We start from the raw sequence: 17,568 nt of genomic DNA on the forward strand, positions 1-17,568 counted from the left end.
GAGTTCGGTTATATATGATATAATTGAACTGGTTGATTATATATGATATAATTAACTAAATGTATGAGATACATTATTTTGGAGGAAATTAGATATAAATATGATTTATATCAAGTGGAGGAGAAATTACTATAGTAGATATGTGATATCAAACTATAGGGTAAGAATACAATATGATTATATTAATTAATTATTAAATTGGTTAATTATATGATAATTGGCCTAAAACTTCTCTCGTTTGTGCGTTAGTGGGAGCAGCCACATTCGGTTATGGTAACCGATGAATAAAATGAAAATTGTTTTCATTTTTCAAATTGTTCGAAAAATTTGCAATTGGTGTGAAAACATAAAGATCGCATAGTTTAAGAGCCTATACGATAGTCGCTCATCGCCTAAACGATCGCACACTAGAGCCTAAACGAGTTTAGCTTTCCTAAACAATCGCATAGTGTACCGTGTTTTCTAAACGATCGTCTACCATTTATTAAACGATCGCTTAGTCAAACCTACACGATCGTGTAGCTTTTTCTAAACGATAAGCACATAGCTATATGATAGCCCTTTTTCTCTCCCACTTGCTTATCGTCTACATGATTTGTTCTTTCTCCAACCTCTACCAAATTCACCAAAGACCACACTTTGGATTCTCACTCCGAGAATACCAAGGGCTCCATTTGATAGTGTCGTCCCCATTGCTGTTCACTTGTTCATGACTGTTCATGTTGCTGTCGTTCGTGTTGTTGCAGCCGACTAGTTTGCTGGGTGATAGAGTGCGAGTGGAGGTTCATTCGCTGCTTTTGAGTTCAAAGTTTGAAGAGGGTCTTCAACTGGTATGAGAACTCTTTCCCTTGTATTTTAGTGTTCAAAGCATACCTTTAATTAGTGTGAATTTGCATAACTGCCAATTAGAATGTATGTATTGTATTTTGGTCACAATGAAATCGAAAAGATCCGAACGCGCTCATGGTGCTCTTCGTTAAGAGATCCTTTAGTAACATACTTCCTACGGTGTGGTTTTAAATCTACATGACATACTGTATGCATATACATGAATTATTTAATTATTACATACATCTCATGCATAAACAATTAAATACTAACTGATATGATTTTCGTTTTGGCGTAAACAATCAAATAGATGTCTAACTATTACAAACAGCTTCCAAATCGTCTTTGAACTGCTCCAAACCGAACTGAAGCATCTTGAATCGAGTTGGATGAGTCTGAACCGGACTAACGAAAACCCTTTGAGGTTGAATCAGATTGGACCTTGAGAAAATCGGTCGAATCGGCTGCTCTCGGTCCAACCTCAAAGTGCTACTAAGGCCGATTGTGTAGCACTGAAGGTAAGTCTAGTGTCTGAGAAGAAGTACACGATCGCTTAATGTTTGCTGAAGCTAAATGATTGCTTAGCTCTATCGTATAAAACTACATGATCGCTTAGTTCCATTGCCTTGTTATCGCTTAGCTCCATTGCATAGAACTAAATGATCGCTTAACACCATCGCCCAACGCTTTCATGTCATCGCTTAGTATCCGCTGCAGCTAAACGATCGCTTAGCTCCATCGTATAGAACATCATCGCGTCACTTGACATTTGTTTACACGATTGCTTAGCTTCGCATCTAAACGATCACTCATTGCTATCGCGTAGCACCTCATCGCATCGCTAAACGTGCGTCGTAGCTAAATGATCGTATAGTGCCATCGTTTAGCAAATTCGACGTATAGTTTAGTTCCCATGCCAAAACTAAACGATTGCGCAGTGTTATCATATATCAAATAAACGCATCACTTAGCTTCCGCAGGTACACGATCGCTTAGTGTTCAACATCACAACGACCAGCGCCCATTGCTAAACAATCGTATAGCTTTTCTTCACATCGTGTAATGTCTGGAACTAAATGATCGCTTAGCAACTGAACCTTAGCAACGAATTTGAGCAGAAGCTGAAAAACTGGAACAACAGCTCGGCCTTCTTCACTTGTTTCTTCAATTACATCTTAATTTCAACTCTAATGACTCCAAATAAATTTTAGACTCTTGCTAACACATAAAAGCTCATCAAACAAGAGCCAATTACAAATTTAATTGAGAAATTAAAGATAATTAAGATGCCAAAACTCATAAAACCATACCAGTGCATCAGTTTCATACATCACATGAAAAACACCCACCACACTAAAATTAAACCGAATTGAATGCTTAAAAGATGTTATGATACCAATTGAAAGAGTTAAATAACATGTAGCGGAAGTATCAAGGATCTATAAGCATTCAAATTCACTAATTTTGGCAGAAACTAAAGGATGCTTTTCTAAAAAGAGGGTTTTAAGATCATATCTTTGAAGTACTCTCTAAGAACTTGATTGTACAGCAACAATCTTCACCAAAGATCACCGTGAACCACCTCAAGGTCTTCCCCACTATCCTCTTGGAGTTTTAGACAGAGTTGTGAGACTCAAGAACAACTTGAATATGAAGGACAGTGAAAAACTCACAGTAGCCCAATTGGAAGAACTCTTTCTTCTCCTATAGATTTTCTCTCAAAATTTATATATTAACTCTCTTCAAATCACTCCAAACATCTTTATTTATTGCAAATGAACATGCAAAGAAGTGTATTGCATGGCTTGCAGCTGATGCTTGGAGTATTAATGAAGAGAAGGAGATATGCTTTGTGTGAGCATGATGAAGATGATAATGGAAAAACAACACTTTCCATTTGAAAGGCATGCAAAACTGATTTTCCAATTTTCTTTTAAAAAAAAAAAAAAAAAAAAATTTCAAAACCATTTTGATTTAATAAACTGAAAAATGATTTTCTAAAGTTAATTTAAAATAATAATTAATTTAATATCAAATATTAAATTAATTTTTGCACAATAATCATCTTCATATATTCTCCTGTTCCATTTAATTTGAATGTTTCAAATTAATTTCTCAAGCGACTCTAAAGTTTATCCATTTACGAGCTAGTAGGGGGACCTCACGGACTTACAGATCATGGGCTCAAACGATTCGAGATTAATCGGCTAAACTTATTAGTCCGATCTAACTCCCATTTGTTAACTAATGGGACACTCCACTATAGCCCATAGTTGAACTCTCCTCACTGTAGATATATTATGTCCACTTAATAACCATAATCAGTAAGTCGATCATTCACAGGTTGTTCGTAATCACAGCTAGATAAAAAATACCGTTTTACCCTTGTGAATACATCTTGTTCTTGAAGTTCCTACTGATCCTCTAATGAACAATTCTGATTCATTATCTCTATGAATCAAATCCTTTCTCTATCATGAGAAGGCGGGGCCCCGATTGTTCAAGACCTAGAATCAGTATTTAAGAGAACAACCTATTTACTAACCCTAAATAGGGTAGGAGTGAATTCCATCTTGCAAGGCTATGTCCCTAGCTATTCATCCGGTCTTATCCCCAAAATGGTAAGCTTATTGAGCAGTGTTGTTGGACTACTCTCACCGTTTTCAGATCAAAGGATAATCCCGAACAAATAGGAGTTTATAGCTAACTCAAGATTAAGATCGAGTTAACCTAGGTTACATAATAAATGAAATAGTCAGCTTTAATAGCAAACGGTCGTTATAAAGAAAAGTGACTATTTTCGTGGTCCAGTTTATATGCAAACTCATTACATAGGATGCCCCCACTCACATGTCTCAACATAAACGATTTGTGGATCATATCGTTTGTAGCACCTTACAACTTCTTGTAACAACTACTAAGTGAGTCACTTCCAATAGTGTTACTAGGATGAGATACCCAATTTCTTCCATATACTTATTAGACCGTTTAGGTTATATACTGTTAACTTGATCCTGTTTATGTCACTACATAAAGTTACAACATTCAGACTATAGCCAATGATGTGTTTATTAGATTTCCATAATAAGATACAAAATCAACAAGTCATTATTATTGATAAATAGAATGTTTAACACGAACTGCGAGTTCTAGGACATTCCCAATAATAATATCATTTAGATTTGAAAAGGCCATCACAACAGGGGCAGAGGGAAGTTGTCTTAAAATTGTTGGAAACTGTTGCAACCGCTACCCTTTGTTAGACAAGACTTGACAGCAGCGAACAGTAAAAAATGACAGTTGTCAGAAAAATGGAACCTGCAAAACAGAAACTTGTTACAAGCTGAGTCGCGGATCTCGCTCTCTTTAAGATGTTTCGTGGCTCTACCCAAGTGTGCAAGCATTTCTACGTAATTTCTATGTCTTTCCCATGATAAAACAACCCGGAATAAACAAAATTGCCTCGATCAAATCTGTACGGTACCCGATCGGAAAACTCACACCCTTCAGGACTTTGATGCTCAAAAAATTGAAACAAAAAGGAAAACTGAGAGAATGAAACATTGTGATAAAAAATGAGATGATATAAACTGTTGAAGGCTTGCGCCTTTTATAGGCGTAGAGGGCCAACAAAAAACAAATGAACGTGCAATTGGGCAGGCGTGCGAAGCACACGGAAGACTTGACCAACGTCACCTGTTGACAAGGATTTTTTAATAAAAAATCACATGCACACCGCAACCAGACAACGCATAAAAAGTCCACCATATCCACATTTTCCTATCTACTCACTCTCTCTAAAATATGAGTATCTCTTAGGGCCCAAATTTATAACTCAAAATGGGAGTATAAAAGTAAAGTCTCACTCCCCAATCTTAACAATGTGGGATTTCAAAGTTTTTATGAACAAAAATGAATCTAACAACTACTCAACGATTCGCTTCATTTTAATGATTTTTGGAATCAGAATAATGCTCACGCCTTACCTTTTTTTTTCCATTCTTAAGACTGCACCCTTTGTTTTTCATTTATTGCGAATGGAAAACGCAAATACTTATTAAAACTGTCCTTTCATTTTGTGTATAATTAGTTCTTAATTTATAAGATCTTTTGAAACATTTTAAAATTTAAGTTATAATATAATTCCTAAATTTTAATATATTTTTGGTTAAATAGAAAAATTGATTTTTATGATTTGGGATTTGGTTATTTAGTAGTCAATGAGGTCAATAGCTTATAATAATTAGTATTTGAGTGTAAACTATTTTTGTTAGAGTAGTAAATAATAAACACTTTATCGAAGAAGAAAAAGAGAAGGTGTGAAAATCAATATATACTTTAACAAATAGTAAATAATATAACAAAGATAAATATACATAGTTATAGGTTATGAATAGTTGTACACACATTATTATATTTGATGCCCCAAATATGGGATGGGCTATATTAACTCACTTCACCAAATTCTAGTTGGTGCTCCAAATGGCCCCTTAGTGCATATAGTTCATATAATTAGGATTTAGTTTCTATAATTTGATAAAAGCTCTCGTGATAAAGACTATTTATGAATCACACTTTGAATATAAAATCATTCGGCATGCCATAAATACTTAGGAAATGGTAAACACAACATGATACTTTGAATCATACATTAAGAATGCCTACTAAAATCATGCTTTGAAACATATCATTTCAAAGATAGCACATCAGGATTTCTAAAAGAATTCATACTTTACATAGCTTGGAAACATTTAGGCATATAGTTCATATAGGAGCAATCCACGTTTCAAACATACTTTAAACTCATGGAAACATCTAACTTATAAAAAAAAAAAAAAATCATGTTTTAGCTTACTTGGAAACATGGATCACGTAACTTATAAATCATCTTTGTAAACGAGTTAACTAATCTCAATAGAATCATTCAATAAAAACATTTAAGTAAAACATATTAAATCATTTATTACTCACGGTAACTAATTAGCTCTCAAGGAATTATAGGATCTTCCAATCTCTATTTGGAAAGTAAAATAAATTAATCAAGGGTGATTAATACTCTAGCTCACATGAAGATTCATAACTTTAACTAAAACACATTTGAACTCCTTTTAAAATTAGCTTAAAATCTCAAATTCATGCATTTTAGGCTAAAATATATATAAAAAAATATATCCGTTAAGCCCTAAAGATAATTCATAGACTTCAAATGACTCAAACTAGTACCATCGAGCACCAAAAATGGAGATGGGCAAAAGGCTGGCAACTCTCAAGCAACATTGTCATGGCTGATGGGCTCTTCGCGCACACAGCAAGCAGCAAGGTAGCAGGCAACAGGTGCATGGCATCGAGCTGAGCGTGAGAAGTCCCTTTACTGTACCCTGTTTTTTTTGACAGATTTTATACACATTTTTCAACTCTCATTTAATCAATTCTAAACCAAATTACTCCAAATTTCTTTCATAAAACTCATAAGAAACCTCTCAGCTAACTAACCTGAGAATTTGGAGCTTTCAATTTTCTTGGATCCTTCAAAATCAGCCCAACAACCCATGCCCCTCTACTTTACCGAAATTCTGCACAGTCTTCAGGTTTTCATCAAAACCTCCAACTTCCTGAGCTTAAAACTGTCCGGCAGCCCTAGGCATTGTTCCTCGCTCATTAAGCTTCAATTTAGTTCAAAAATCACGAAATTTTCTTAGGTAAATTGAGAGAAACAACCTTTTCTTTCAGCTGCTTCTGTTTAGCTGAACTGCTGTTTCCTTTCTCTAATTATCAAGAATACCTCTGAAATTCCTCAATTTCAAACACAATAACTTCAGATTTCTTGCATAAGACTCTTAAACATCCATTAAGTTAACTAACCTCTAGATTTGAAGCTTTAAAAAGCCATTGAATAATTCAGATTCAGCTCCAACAACAATGAACTCTCTGTTTCCTTCCACTTTCGAATAACCTTATGATTTTCTTCAAGATTTCAATCCTCCCGATCGTTTTTCTTCTTAGCAGCCCTGGAGCTTCTTTTTCACTCATTCTTCTGTGATTTTGTCGAAGAAACTCTCAAATTGCCTGAAGATTTTGTTCACATCGACTGGAACTTCTCCAACTTAAATTGTTCACCGACTAGTTGTTCTCTTCGACAAACAATGTCCTGCCAGCACTACTTCCACCGACCATCCCACCAGTTTTTGTTTAATTTCCTCCCGTTTACTATTTTTCCAATATTTAAATAATTTTACCTCAAATTCCTTCTCACATTTAATCCAATTAAACCATGAAATTCAATTAAGTTTCTTTAATTCTTTCTCGGTTAACACCTTTCCAACCGTTTTCTTTTCTTCCAAATTTTGACACACAGACTCATTTCCCCCACCAATTCAACACTTAAATAGCTCCCTTTAATTCCATATTTAACATACTCCCTTTTTTATTAAACACTTAATAAATTTTCCCTATACATTAAACACTTAGTTTTTCCCTTTCATTCGGTTAACACAGTTAACCACACTTGAGTAATTTTCAATCAATTTCCTTTTAATTTTCATTTTCCAAATTTTTGGACATTAACTTAAGTCAATCTTAAGTAATCCTTTTAGTTCCCACAATGAACTATTTAAGTCAAATTTAAATTTAAGAATGATAAATATGGTTAAGGGACTTACAAATAAAATTTAATTAATATTTAGTTTTCAATTTTATACTTTTTAAGATTTATTTTATATATTTATCTATTTCGAGACAAATGCATCATATATTTTTTAAAAAAGTATACCATTTTTTTTTTAAAAAAATAAAACTATTCTTTTTAATATTTAAAAATTAATCTAAAACAAACAAAATTTATCACATTAAATAATTATTTACAAATTTAATTTAAAAAAAAGAATAAGAAAAAGTTAATTATAAATCTATTTTAGTTATTATATATAAAATAAGATGTTTTGGTATTTATTTACTAAACATTCTAATATACTTTTTCAAATTTTAACTTAAATCTACCAAACATCACTTTACTTCTTTTCCCAATTAATTTTTTTTAAGAATACAACTATTAACAATTATTTTAAATCTACTACAAATCCAAACGGAGTTCAACACTGGGTAAGGCAAAAAAAAAAAAAAAAACAAATAGTCTTTCTGTTTAAAGTTGAATACTAAACTTGTAATTTTCTTTCTTCTTTTGATTAAACCTTTCCGATGTGTTTGGGATGAAGATTATCCTAAATTATAATAATCAGTAAATACTATTTTGTAGTTTTCAATTAGTTATAACCAACACTATTTCAAAACTCTAATTTGTTATAGTATTTACTCTTTACTACAAGTTTTACTATTTTATATTTATATTTTTTTATTAATTGCTACAATGTTTACTATTTCTTTTTAAACTAAAATAATTTACACATCAAACACGTATTATTATAACCCAAACTAAAATAATCTATAATCAAAATACAAGTTATTATAATCCAACTATAATGAACTAGATTATAATAATCAACTCTATATCACAGACGCCTTATCTCACAGCGGAGTCACACAAATCCAGACCCAGCCGGATATATAATAATATTAAATTATTAATCTTTATAGGCCTAAGATAACATTTCTCATTCTTCTTCCGAGCGTGCCCCGAAGAAGGTCTACTGCTGATTGCTTCTACTGAAGCTGCTATCCTCGACCACCGCCTTCTTCATCTTGCTTTCTCACAATACCTCACAGGTTACACATTCCACATGATTTTTCTTTAATCTTCTTGTTACTATATTTAGATTGATAATAAATTTAGCTTCAGTTCTTTCTTCCTTTCTTTTCTTTTCATTCCTCTTCTTACGCATGTAAAAACTGATTTGAATCTCTCGGAAATTAGCATCGAAACCGGTCGATTGTATGCGACTATAATAGATAAGGGCGTTTGGCGAACAATCTTGAATCTGTAGTAAAGTAGTAACTACTATTTTCGAGATGAATACGGAAGATATTTTCGGTTGGTTGTGTTAATACATATCCTTAAATTCATGGTGTATCACTAATTTCCTTAATGTGTTTTGACATACAATCAAGATTAATCGTTGAAGTTATTTTGAGTGGTTATGATTATCGACTTTTCCCCAATTTGATTCCCTATTGAGAAGTCAAGTAATCAATTACTTTGGTTGTAAATTGTATCTTAACATACAGTCAACGTAATTAACTTAAATATCTTCATAGTGCGTTCAATTATCGTGTTTCTAAACGAAGTAATTCATATAAGAAGTATACACGAAGTGATTAATGTCGAAGTATACACAAGTAGAAAATTTAGTAAGGTAAGTGCTTGATGGCTGGTTTTTGTGGATAATGCTCCGAATGTAACACCTTTTGACCAAACGAGGATAAACGTACGGAACGAAACTTTTTTAGATGTTTGCTTGGTTAATTTTTTGAACAAGAAATCTATAATCTATAATATATTGGCTTGGAAAAAAAAACTTTTGATTTTTTCCTTTTATCAATTCTTAGTTTGTATAGTAAATAATGTAATTTTTAAAAATTTTTCTTCTCATTTTAATTTAATTATTAATAAATATTATTGTGTTTATGAAAAGAACGAAGAGGAATAATGTTTCTGTAATTGATATTTAACAGAAGTTGAGGCTTTGTAAAATGGTGACAGTAGTAATTTTATTGAGATTTAAATGGTAGACATTGGAGTCTAAAAAAAATAAAAGAGACTAATATTTTATTAAGATTTAAAACATTCAAGGACTTTAATTTAGTTTTTGTATGTTAATATTGATTTTTATGACAAAATAAAGATTATAATCCCATGTGTAGAGGACCTCTTTTGCATTTTCTTTTAAATTGTACAATCCTATGTGTTATGGATGGGAAATCCTCTTCTGATGATATGCTAGTGGCTTGAGGGGTTGAGTTTAGGTTGTAGGAGAAACGAGTGAACATTTCGTACCCTTTATTTATTTATTTTTAGTACAATTGGGTAGGGGGACTCTAACCATAAACCTTGTGGTTTCTAGCAAACTAAGATGCCAATTGACCCATACTTGGTTTGGCGAGAAATGAGTTAACTTCTAGATGTAGAAATCAGTATCCTTTCTTAATGCAGAATTAAGACCAGAAATTCAGATTAGTGAATTCATCAAGGAGTGTTGAGAGTCCTTTTGTTTAATTGGAACAAGTATTAGAATGTGGATGCATTGCTGGGCTTATGTGGTATCATAAATTGCAAGTTTCTACCTGAAGCAAATAGCAGAATCATTTCATTATCTCTCCTTTGAATTCTAAGTTTAGTTTCATGGAATGATGGAAACAGTGCATAATCGTTTGTGCAATTGAACTTACTTGTATTTTGTACTTGTACTCTTCCTCTAAATCAGCCTATCTTCCTGTCATGGTGACGCCGGAAATTGTGGATCATGCCAGAAATTTTGCCATCATGGTCAGAGTCCAAGGCCCTGTGAGTCACTATCTTTCTTGCCCTTTTCCATGTTCCCGTGCTTCAATTTCCATTGAGATGGTGAAAAATCAGTGCGAGCCTTATGATTTAGGACCCGAAGGGCCTGAAGATGCAAAAACATGCATTCCATCAGTATCAGTGAGAATCTTCTTATCTGATAAATTTTTTTAGGGGTTGTACGTCTTTAACTTGGAAAAGAATTAATTGATTCCCTCTATTTTTTTGGCATGTGAAGTTCTGGGAGGACAACTCTTTCAGCATCTGGAATGATATTACCTGAAACCCTTTATGACACCCGGGTTGCTAAGCATCTCGGTAATTATAAGGATCAATTTGCAACATTGGTTCTTACTGTTTCCTCCATTTTTGAGCCTTTTATGCTACTTCAACACAGAGATACTATTCATAAGGTTAACTTCACTTACAATGCTGCAGAAGGGGGGAAATGTAACTGTTGTGGGTTTTGTTGTACTTATAAAATTATCATGTTCCACTTTGTTATATATGTGATTAGCTGGGTTAATTTATTTGATTAGCCTATTCACGTGCTGCAGGGAAAGCCTGAGCTAATTCCTGGTGTCCAGATTGACATTATGGTTGAGGTATAATTTATAAGGTTGTAATTGTAAAATTGATAAGTTCACAGTTTTTCTTGAATGGTTAATTTAGCATTCAAAACTCACATATTAATAATCCCGTGCGGCACAGGGTAACTCATTGATGGAGAGAGATTCTGATGTTAGCAAAACTACTCATTGGCATGCTGCCCATTTGTTGGCTTTGGTAGGCATTCATTTTTCTCACTATTTAGTTGGGATTCTGACAGTTCCATCAAATCCAAATTAGACTTCTAGTTTTCTAGGGCGATATTTAACCTCAGTGTAAATTTCTGTAATCTTGGATAAGGTTTAACCTTTATCTTTTTTAAAAAATAAGTTTGGGCTATGAGTTTTATTTTGAGCTATAAGGTTTCTGATTTAATTTGATAATGCCCAAGTCCTGCTTTTTTTTTTTTTTTTTTTTGAGTTTTATTTTGAACTATAAGTTTTCTGATTCCATTGCCATATAAACCAACGTACATACATTTAGGAGTATGAGTCTTTTCCAATAATGTCACGTTTACTTTCCGATATTGTCATGTTTACTCAGCTACTCTGCCTCCGATAGTAGCCATGTGCACATTCTTTTTAATCTTTTATCATGTATTTGAATTTATTTAGCTGGCATGCAATTGTTTTTATGTTAATTTAGATATCGTATTTTGCAGTATGATATACCTACATCGGCTGCTGCTCTTCAATCAGTCATGGATGCTTCTTTGGATTCATTACATCAGAGATGGGAGGTCGGCTGGTCTTTGGCCTCATATACAAATGGTTCTCCATTTTTTCGGGATTCTCGTCGGGGACAGGTTTTATATCAGCTGTCTTTTATTTATGAACTAAAGCAGTACTCGCTTGAAGAAAAAAATGAACCTAACTCTTGATAAATGAAATTTAGAGGTTCTAAATATCTTCTATTAAACAAAATTCCTCTAGGAAGAGCTATCATTTGTAAGCTTTAGCATGGTGAGTGATCTTTCGGTTGATAAAAGGTTTGGATTATCATACATACATTCCTTTCTCTTGTAATCTATATTTCACGTCACAAGACATCTCAGGTAATCATTATACAAAACTAAGAAAAGGTTGGCTTGTGATGTAGGTAGAATCCTGTATGGCCACCTAGAAGAAGCTACGGGATTTGGGCATTATCAAATTGAATTTGCTTGTAACAACTAACTGACTTGATATCCATTTTTCAAAAAAATGAAAAACCTTTTCTTAATTTGGTGGGAAGTACAACAAAAAGAGGACACAAACCAGGGTTAGGATGAAGCCAAATATAATGCTCGAAACAGACATCTAGCTAGATCAAACTGAGTTTTCCATTATGCTTCACAGAGTGCACCAATTTGTATCAACTGTATTTGGGGAACAATAAACAAAAGAGAGTCAGCGATAAATGTAATATAATTACATATCTTTTGTGTTGTCATCATATTTATGTCTAGTTTTAATTTTAAGTCTCAGTGGGTGTTTCTGGCTCATCTTCAGATTGAAAATGACAAGAAAACTTTTGTTGGTAACCAGAGCTATTTGGATATGGAAGGATCCAACAAGAATAATGATTTAACAATAAGAATCGCCATTCTTGGTGTACCCTCATTCTCAAAGGTGAATTTCTATCTCTCCTTGCCCGTCATTCATTAGAAAATTTCACTTCTATAGACTGCAGGAAAGGTTGGGCATTTCATGAATATCCATAGAGACAGCCTTATCTCCTTTACTTGTAGATGTCTACTGCTAGTTATTAATATTTGAACTCTTTCTAGGACATGCCAAACATCAGTATATCTCCCTCACGGCAGAGAGGATCCTTTCTTCTTGCTGTTGGTTCTCCTTTTGGTGTTCTATCACCGGTGCATTTCCTTAACAGGTAGATCTATCTTCTCTAACAATTGGTAATGAAGTTTTAATGTTTTTAAAACTGTTCCAGACTAATGACCTTACTTGAACGTGATTTGTTCTATAGGTTGCACAACTGTACCCTTGAGATCTCAAACTGTTCAAGACTAGCAAATTTTTAGAACTATATTCACACTGAACTTTGTATAATTCTAGATGCTAGTGCCTGTTCCACTCTTGGTTTTCTAGTTCAGTTAGTATTGCTTTCAGCATGACTATTTGAATGCTGGATTGTCACCGAAGACGTTAGTAGTTGATTGATAAACAAATTCTGCAGATGGCTGTCAAAGATTTTATTTTCTTTCGCATTAACAATGGCAGCATGTTCTGAATTTACCTCTATTTTCTGCTCTAATTGCTTTGAAGAGAAAAATATACCATCAAATAATTCAGGTTGAGTCTGTTATTGCATCATGTTGTGAATTAAACATGATGAGTTATGAGGTGTTGAAAGATTATCCCCCCACCACTACCATCACAAAGAAAAAAAAAAGGAGAAGGATTAGTTACATCGTCAAATTTGTAAAGGAAAGGAGACTGCAAAGCCTTCTTGTTATGTTTCAGAGTTTCTTTGGACCAGTACCTTTAACCATATATAAGCTCGTCATGCCAACAAATTGTTTGAACTAATTCTTGGATTTGAAATTTGAGCTTGACAAAGTTGGGCTTGAAGAATGCTTCTTGTCATTTATGTCTAAAACACACACATGAAGACATGGTATTTCTTTGCATTTGTGACACTCCAAAGGTTAGCTGCTGTCTTTTTTGTGACTAGTAGTCTTTGATTGTTTACCCATAGCATATCGGTCGGATCAATTTCCAATTGCTACCCTCCTAGCTCCTGGATCAAGTCATTGCTGATGGCTGACATGCGGTGTCTTCCTGGTATGCATATCCATCTGTTCTATTATATTCTGTTTTCTTCTGGTGGTTTCTTTTTTGGAATTATGATACTTTATCTGCTAGGGATGGAAGGCTGTCCAGTTTTCGATGAACAAGCACGTCTCATTGGTGTTCTGATTAGGCCACTTGTGCATTATATGACTGGTGCTGAGATTCAGGTATAATGAGACTGTTTGCTTCTTTACGTGGTATTGATTTAATTTCTCTCGGAGTTGTTGCATTGTGTGAGACTCTAGCCTTGGGTAACAGCTATTGATTCCATGGGGAGCCATCACAACTGCTTGCAGTGGTCTACTGCTAGGAGCTTATAATACTGGAGAAAGGATTGGCAACGACAATGGGTGTATGAGTGTTGTGGGGAATGAGGCAATGAATAAGGAACAAAAATTTGACGGGGCCTTCAGCAGTATTCAAGACAATTCTGGTAGTTCTCGTCCTTTCCCATGTGAAGTTGACAAGGCAATGGCTTCTGTTTGTCTTGTTACAATTGGCGAAGGAATATGGGCATCTGGCGTTTTGCTAAATAGCCAAGGTCTAATACTCACGAATGCCCACTTGATAGAGCCATGGAGATTTGGGAAAACAAATGTTAGTGGAGAAAGATCAATTGAAAACGCCAAGCTGCTGCAGTTCCACACTGAGCATTCTCCGTGTTCAATGCATGATGGTGTTTTTGGCGGCAAAAAGAGTGGAGATATAACACAAAATGCCTCTAAGAATGCAAATCATGACCAACTCGAGGACAATAAGTTGAGTTTTGCTAACTATGGCCATAGAAACTTGCGTGTTCGCTTGAATCATGCAGAGCCTTGGATTTGGTGCGATGCTAAAGTGTTATATATCTGCAAGGGACCTTGGGATGTTGCCCTGTTGCAGCTCGAGCAAGTTCCGGAGCAGCTCTCCCCTATTATTATGGATTGTTCATGGCCATCCTCAGGATCAAAGATACATGTTATTGGACATGGACTGCTGGGACCAAAATCTGGTACCTCTTTCAACAAATTTATTGGTCTATTATTATTGTCATGTGAATTTTTAGTTTGGCATGTTACAAGTTGGTGTTAGAAAATGTTTTGTTCTGGATTAGGGATGAACCAGATGAAGGAAGCTTTCTTTATAATCCAGTTTAGACCATTTAAATAGTTTCAATAATCATTCAGCAGTCATGATCATTATTTTTTAATTGGTTACTTGATTGCTAAAAATGATTCCTTGAAAGGAAAAGAACTTGTTATTTGTAATTATACAAATGAAGTGTAGTCCCCCTGAATAATGGCTGTTAACCTTTTCATTTGGACAGGATGACTAATTTTACATATTTTTTTTTAAACACAGTAATTTACTAAGGTGTATCTTTTGCAATTCTTTCAACAATCATACATGCAAATCTTTATATTTTTACATTATCTGAATCTAGTTTAAACTTTGTTAGGCTTCTCCCCATCTGTTTGCTCTGGTGTGGTGGCCAACGTGGTGAAAGCAAAGATTCCCTCATCTTATCATCAAGGAGATTCATTAGAATATTTTCCTGCGATGCTCGAAACAACTGCTGCAGTGCATCCTGGTGGTAGTGGGGGTGCTGTTGTCAATTCAGATGGTCGTATGATTGGACTTGTTACAAGGTACGGTGCAATAAATAAATATCAATCTATCCATATTAGGCTTGTAAAATGCTGCTTTTGACTCTGAGGCTTTAAAAGGGAACTGGTAAACTTATGGGGTAACAGCATTTTCTTGACAAGATTAACGATTCAGTATATAAGGTTAAAAACTGACTATTTATTGTGTTTGAAATAGAAACCTAAGGTCCTGTTTGGTAATTATTTCATTTTTTATTTTTAGTTTTTGAAAATTAAACCTATTTTCTCACAATTTCATCTTTCTTAAGTACAATGGTTGAATTTTTAGCCAAATTCCAAAAACAAAAACTTGATTTGGTTTTCTCAACCATTAGTAAAAAGTACATAACAAAGAAAGAAATTTGGAAGTGAAAGTAGTGTCTATAGGCTTAATTTTAAAAAAACAAAAACCAAAAACCAAATGGTTACCAAACGGGCCTAAGGAAATCAATTTTCAATTCAAATTCTATTGACTTAAGAATCAAGATGGCAAAATATATGTAAACCTATTCGTCAAAACTGGATGAAACCGTTTGGAAGCTGACTCTGTTTTCACTTCTGCTCTCTTCATTTTTCAATTGCCCTTTGTATGTGTTGAAAGCTGCCACACCTACTTTTAGAAGATTAGAGCTTTGATTTTTTTCTTTCTACTCTCTCTTTTTGGCTATCTGGTTATTTCATCTAGTTATCAATTTGTGATTTTTCTCCTTACATCATGATCCACGTATAATACTATGATTGATGGATTCATATGATGGAAGTAGTAGCTAAACACCACACCTTAAAATGTCAGACAAGCATATCTTTGGGAGCAACTGCTTTTAAGTACATATTGACTTTTTAATTTTACCTGGGCATAAAACCTGGGAATTTTTTAGGTCCCATTTGGTAACCATTTGATTTTTTGTTTTTGTTTTTTAAAATTCAGCCCATAGACACTACATGCACCTCCAAATTTCTTCTTTTGTTATCTACTTTTTATCAATGGTTTAAAAAACCAAGCAAAATTTTGAAAACTAAAGTAGCTTTTGAAAACTTGTTTTTGTTTTTGGAATTGGACTAAGAATTCAACAATTGTACTAAAGAAAGATGCAAATTATTGTGAGAAATGGGGAGAAAATATACTTAATTTTCAAAAATAAAAAATGAAATGATTACCAAACGGGACCTTAATAATTCTCCCGATTATTGTACCTACACAATTGTCCATCCTTTCATCATTACTCGAGGATTATAGGATCAATTCAGTTTTGTTTGTGGACGGCTTTGCTTACTTATATTGTTCTGTTGTATTTTCCTGATGCTTTCGATTTTCCTTGATTCTTGGTAAACTATGAAAAGAGTCCACTAATGGGAACAAGTTCAACGATATGCTTTTTTGAGGGATATTAGTAAATGATTTCTTATACCAAGCCACCATCAGTTTCATGGTGGATTTCTACTGTCTCCTTAGAACTCAAGGAATGGTGGATTTCTACGTGAAAATTAATAATCTCTGTGAAATGTTGATACAGCAATGCAAGGCATGGGCGAGGAGCTATTATTCCACATTTGAACTTTAGCATACCTTGTGCAGCTTTGGAACCCATTCATAGGTTCTCCAAAGGTTGGCCAGCTGAATTTCTCTGGTCATTTACGATCTATGAACATAACGAGTCCTAATTCTAATTGCAATGTTTTTTTGCACTTGCAGACATGGAGGACCTCTCAGTGGTAAAAGTTCTGGATGAACCAGATGAGCAGCTTTCTTCTATATGGGCATTGATGTCACAACGATCTCCCAAGCCCTCTCCTCTACCTGATCTGCCTCAGTTGCTAGGTGAAGACCATGAAACAAAAGGGAAAGGTTCTCGATTTGCAAAGTTCATCGCTGAACAGCGTGAAGTACTCCGAAAGCCAACTCTTCATAACGAGGGGGAAAGGCTGCTTCCATCTGATATAATCCGTAGCAAGTTATGATGACCATTCAAACCGGTTCATTCAATCTTCAGGTAGGAACATCTAATGATCAGTTGAAAGAAAACTAATGGGAACTGCTGCATCAGCGTTGCTTTTGGTTTCGGGTGTTGTGTTAATACTTTTATTCTTTATCTTCATATGATTGGTTCATGACATTTAGACTTTAGAGATGAAGACATCTGGTCTGTGATTTTTTTTTTTTTACAAACAAAATAGCTACGATACGAAATGTGCCTAATCGATTTCTTTTCTACCAACAGATACTTGAAATATATTATTCTTACGACACTTTGTTAAA

The 17,568-nt window shown here is 34.1% G+C and overlaps 1 protein-coding gene and 1 long non-coding RNA gene across 12 annotated transcripts; one reads left to right on the plus strand and one right to left on the minus strand.

The window, feature by feature from the left end:
* Window positions 1–3,915: 3,915 nt before the first annotated feature.
* LOC150037007 (uncharacterized) lies at window positions 3,916–6,987 on the minus strand. Of its 3 annotated transcripts, XR_016528476.1 has the most exons (5): window positions 6,691–6,829; window positions 6,547–6,612; window positions 6,322–6,465; window positions 6,052–6,206; window positions 3,916–4,146 (listed from the first exon to the last, which is right to left on the minus strand). It is a non-coding gene; the product is annotated as an uncharacterized LOC150037007 (long non-coding RNA). The 3 variants fall into 3 exon arrangements; XR_016528477.1 differs by lacking the exon at window positions 6,547–6,612 and having other exon boundaries at window positions 6,322–6,491; window positions 6,691–6,987; XR_016528478.1 differs by lacking the exon at window positions 6,547–6,612 and having other exon boundaries at window positions 6,691–6,831.
* A 1,431-nt stretch (window positions 6,988–8,418) lies between these two features.
* On the plus strand, window positions 8,419–17,568 carry DEG15 (protease-like protein). 9 transcript variants are annotated; one of them, XM_039025584.2, is made up of 15 exons: window positions 8,419–8,547; window positions 10,203–10,282; window positions 10,374–10,420; window positions 10,518–10,692; window positions 10,837–10,898; window positions 10,991–11,065; window positions 11,550–11,693; window positions 12,379–12,498; window positions 12,657–12,760; window positions 13,589–13,674; window positions 13,756–13,850; window positions 13,942–14,677; window positions 15,125–15,314; window positions 16,826–16,917; window positions 17,005–17,568. In XM_039025584.2, the coding sequence occupies exons 6-15, from the start codon at window positions 11,003–11,005 to the stop codon at window positions 17,268–17,270; spliced, it is 1,896 nt and encodes a 631-aa protein (XP_038881512.1). In that variant the 5' UTR covers window positions 8,419–8,547; window positions 10,203–10,282; window positions 10,374–10,420; window positions 10,518–10,692; window positions 10,837–10,898; window positions 10,991–11,002; the 3' UTR covers window positions 17,271–17,568. The 9 variants fall into 9 exon arrangements, with proteins under 9 accessions (XP_038881512.1, XP_090168210.1, XP_038881508.1 ...); XM_090312084.1 differs by having other exon boundaries at window positions 12,415–12,498; XM_039025580.2 differs by having other exon boundaries at window positions 10,837–10,884.

This window comes from Benincasa hispida, chromosome 3 (genome assembly GCF_027475165.1).
Source record: "Benincasa hispida cultivar pf3 chromosome 3, pf3_genome.v1.1, whole genome shotgun sequence".
Lineage (NCBI taxonomy): Eukaryota > Viridiplantae > Streptophyta > Magnoliopsida > Cucurbitales > Cucurbitaceae > Benincasa > Benincasa hispida.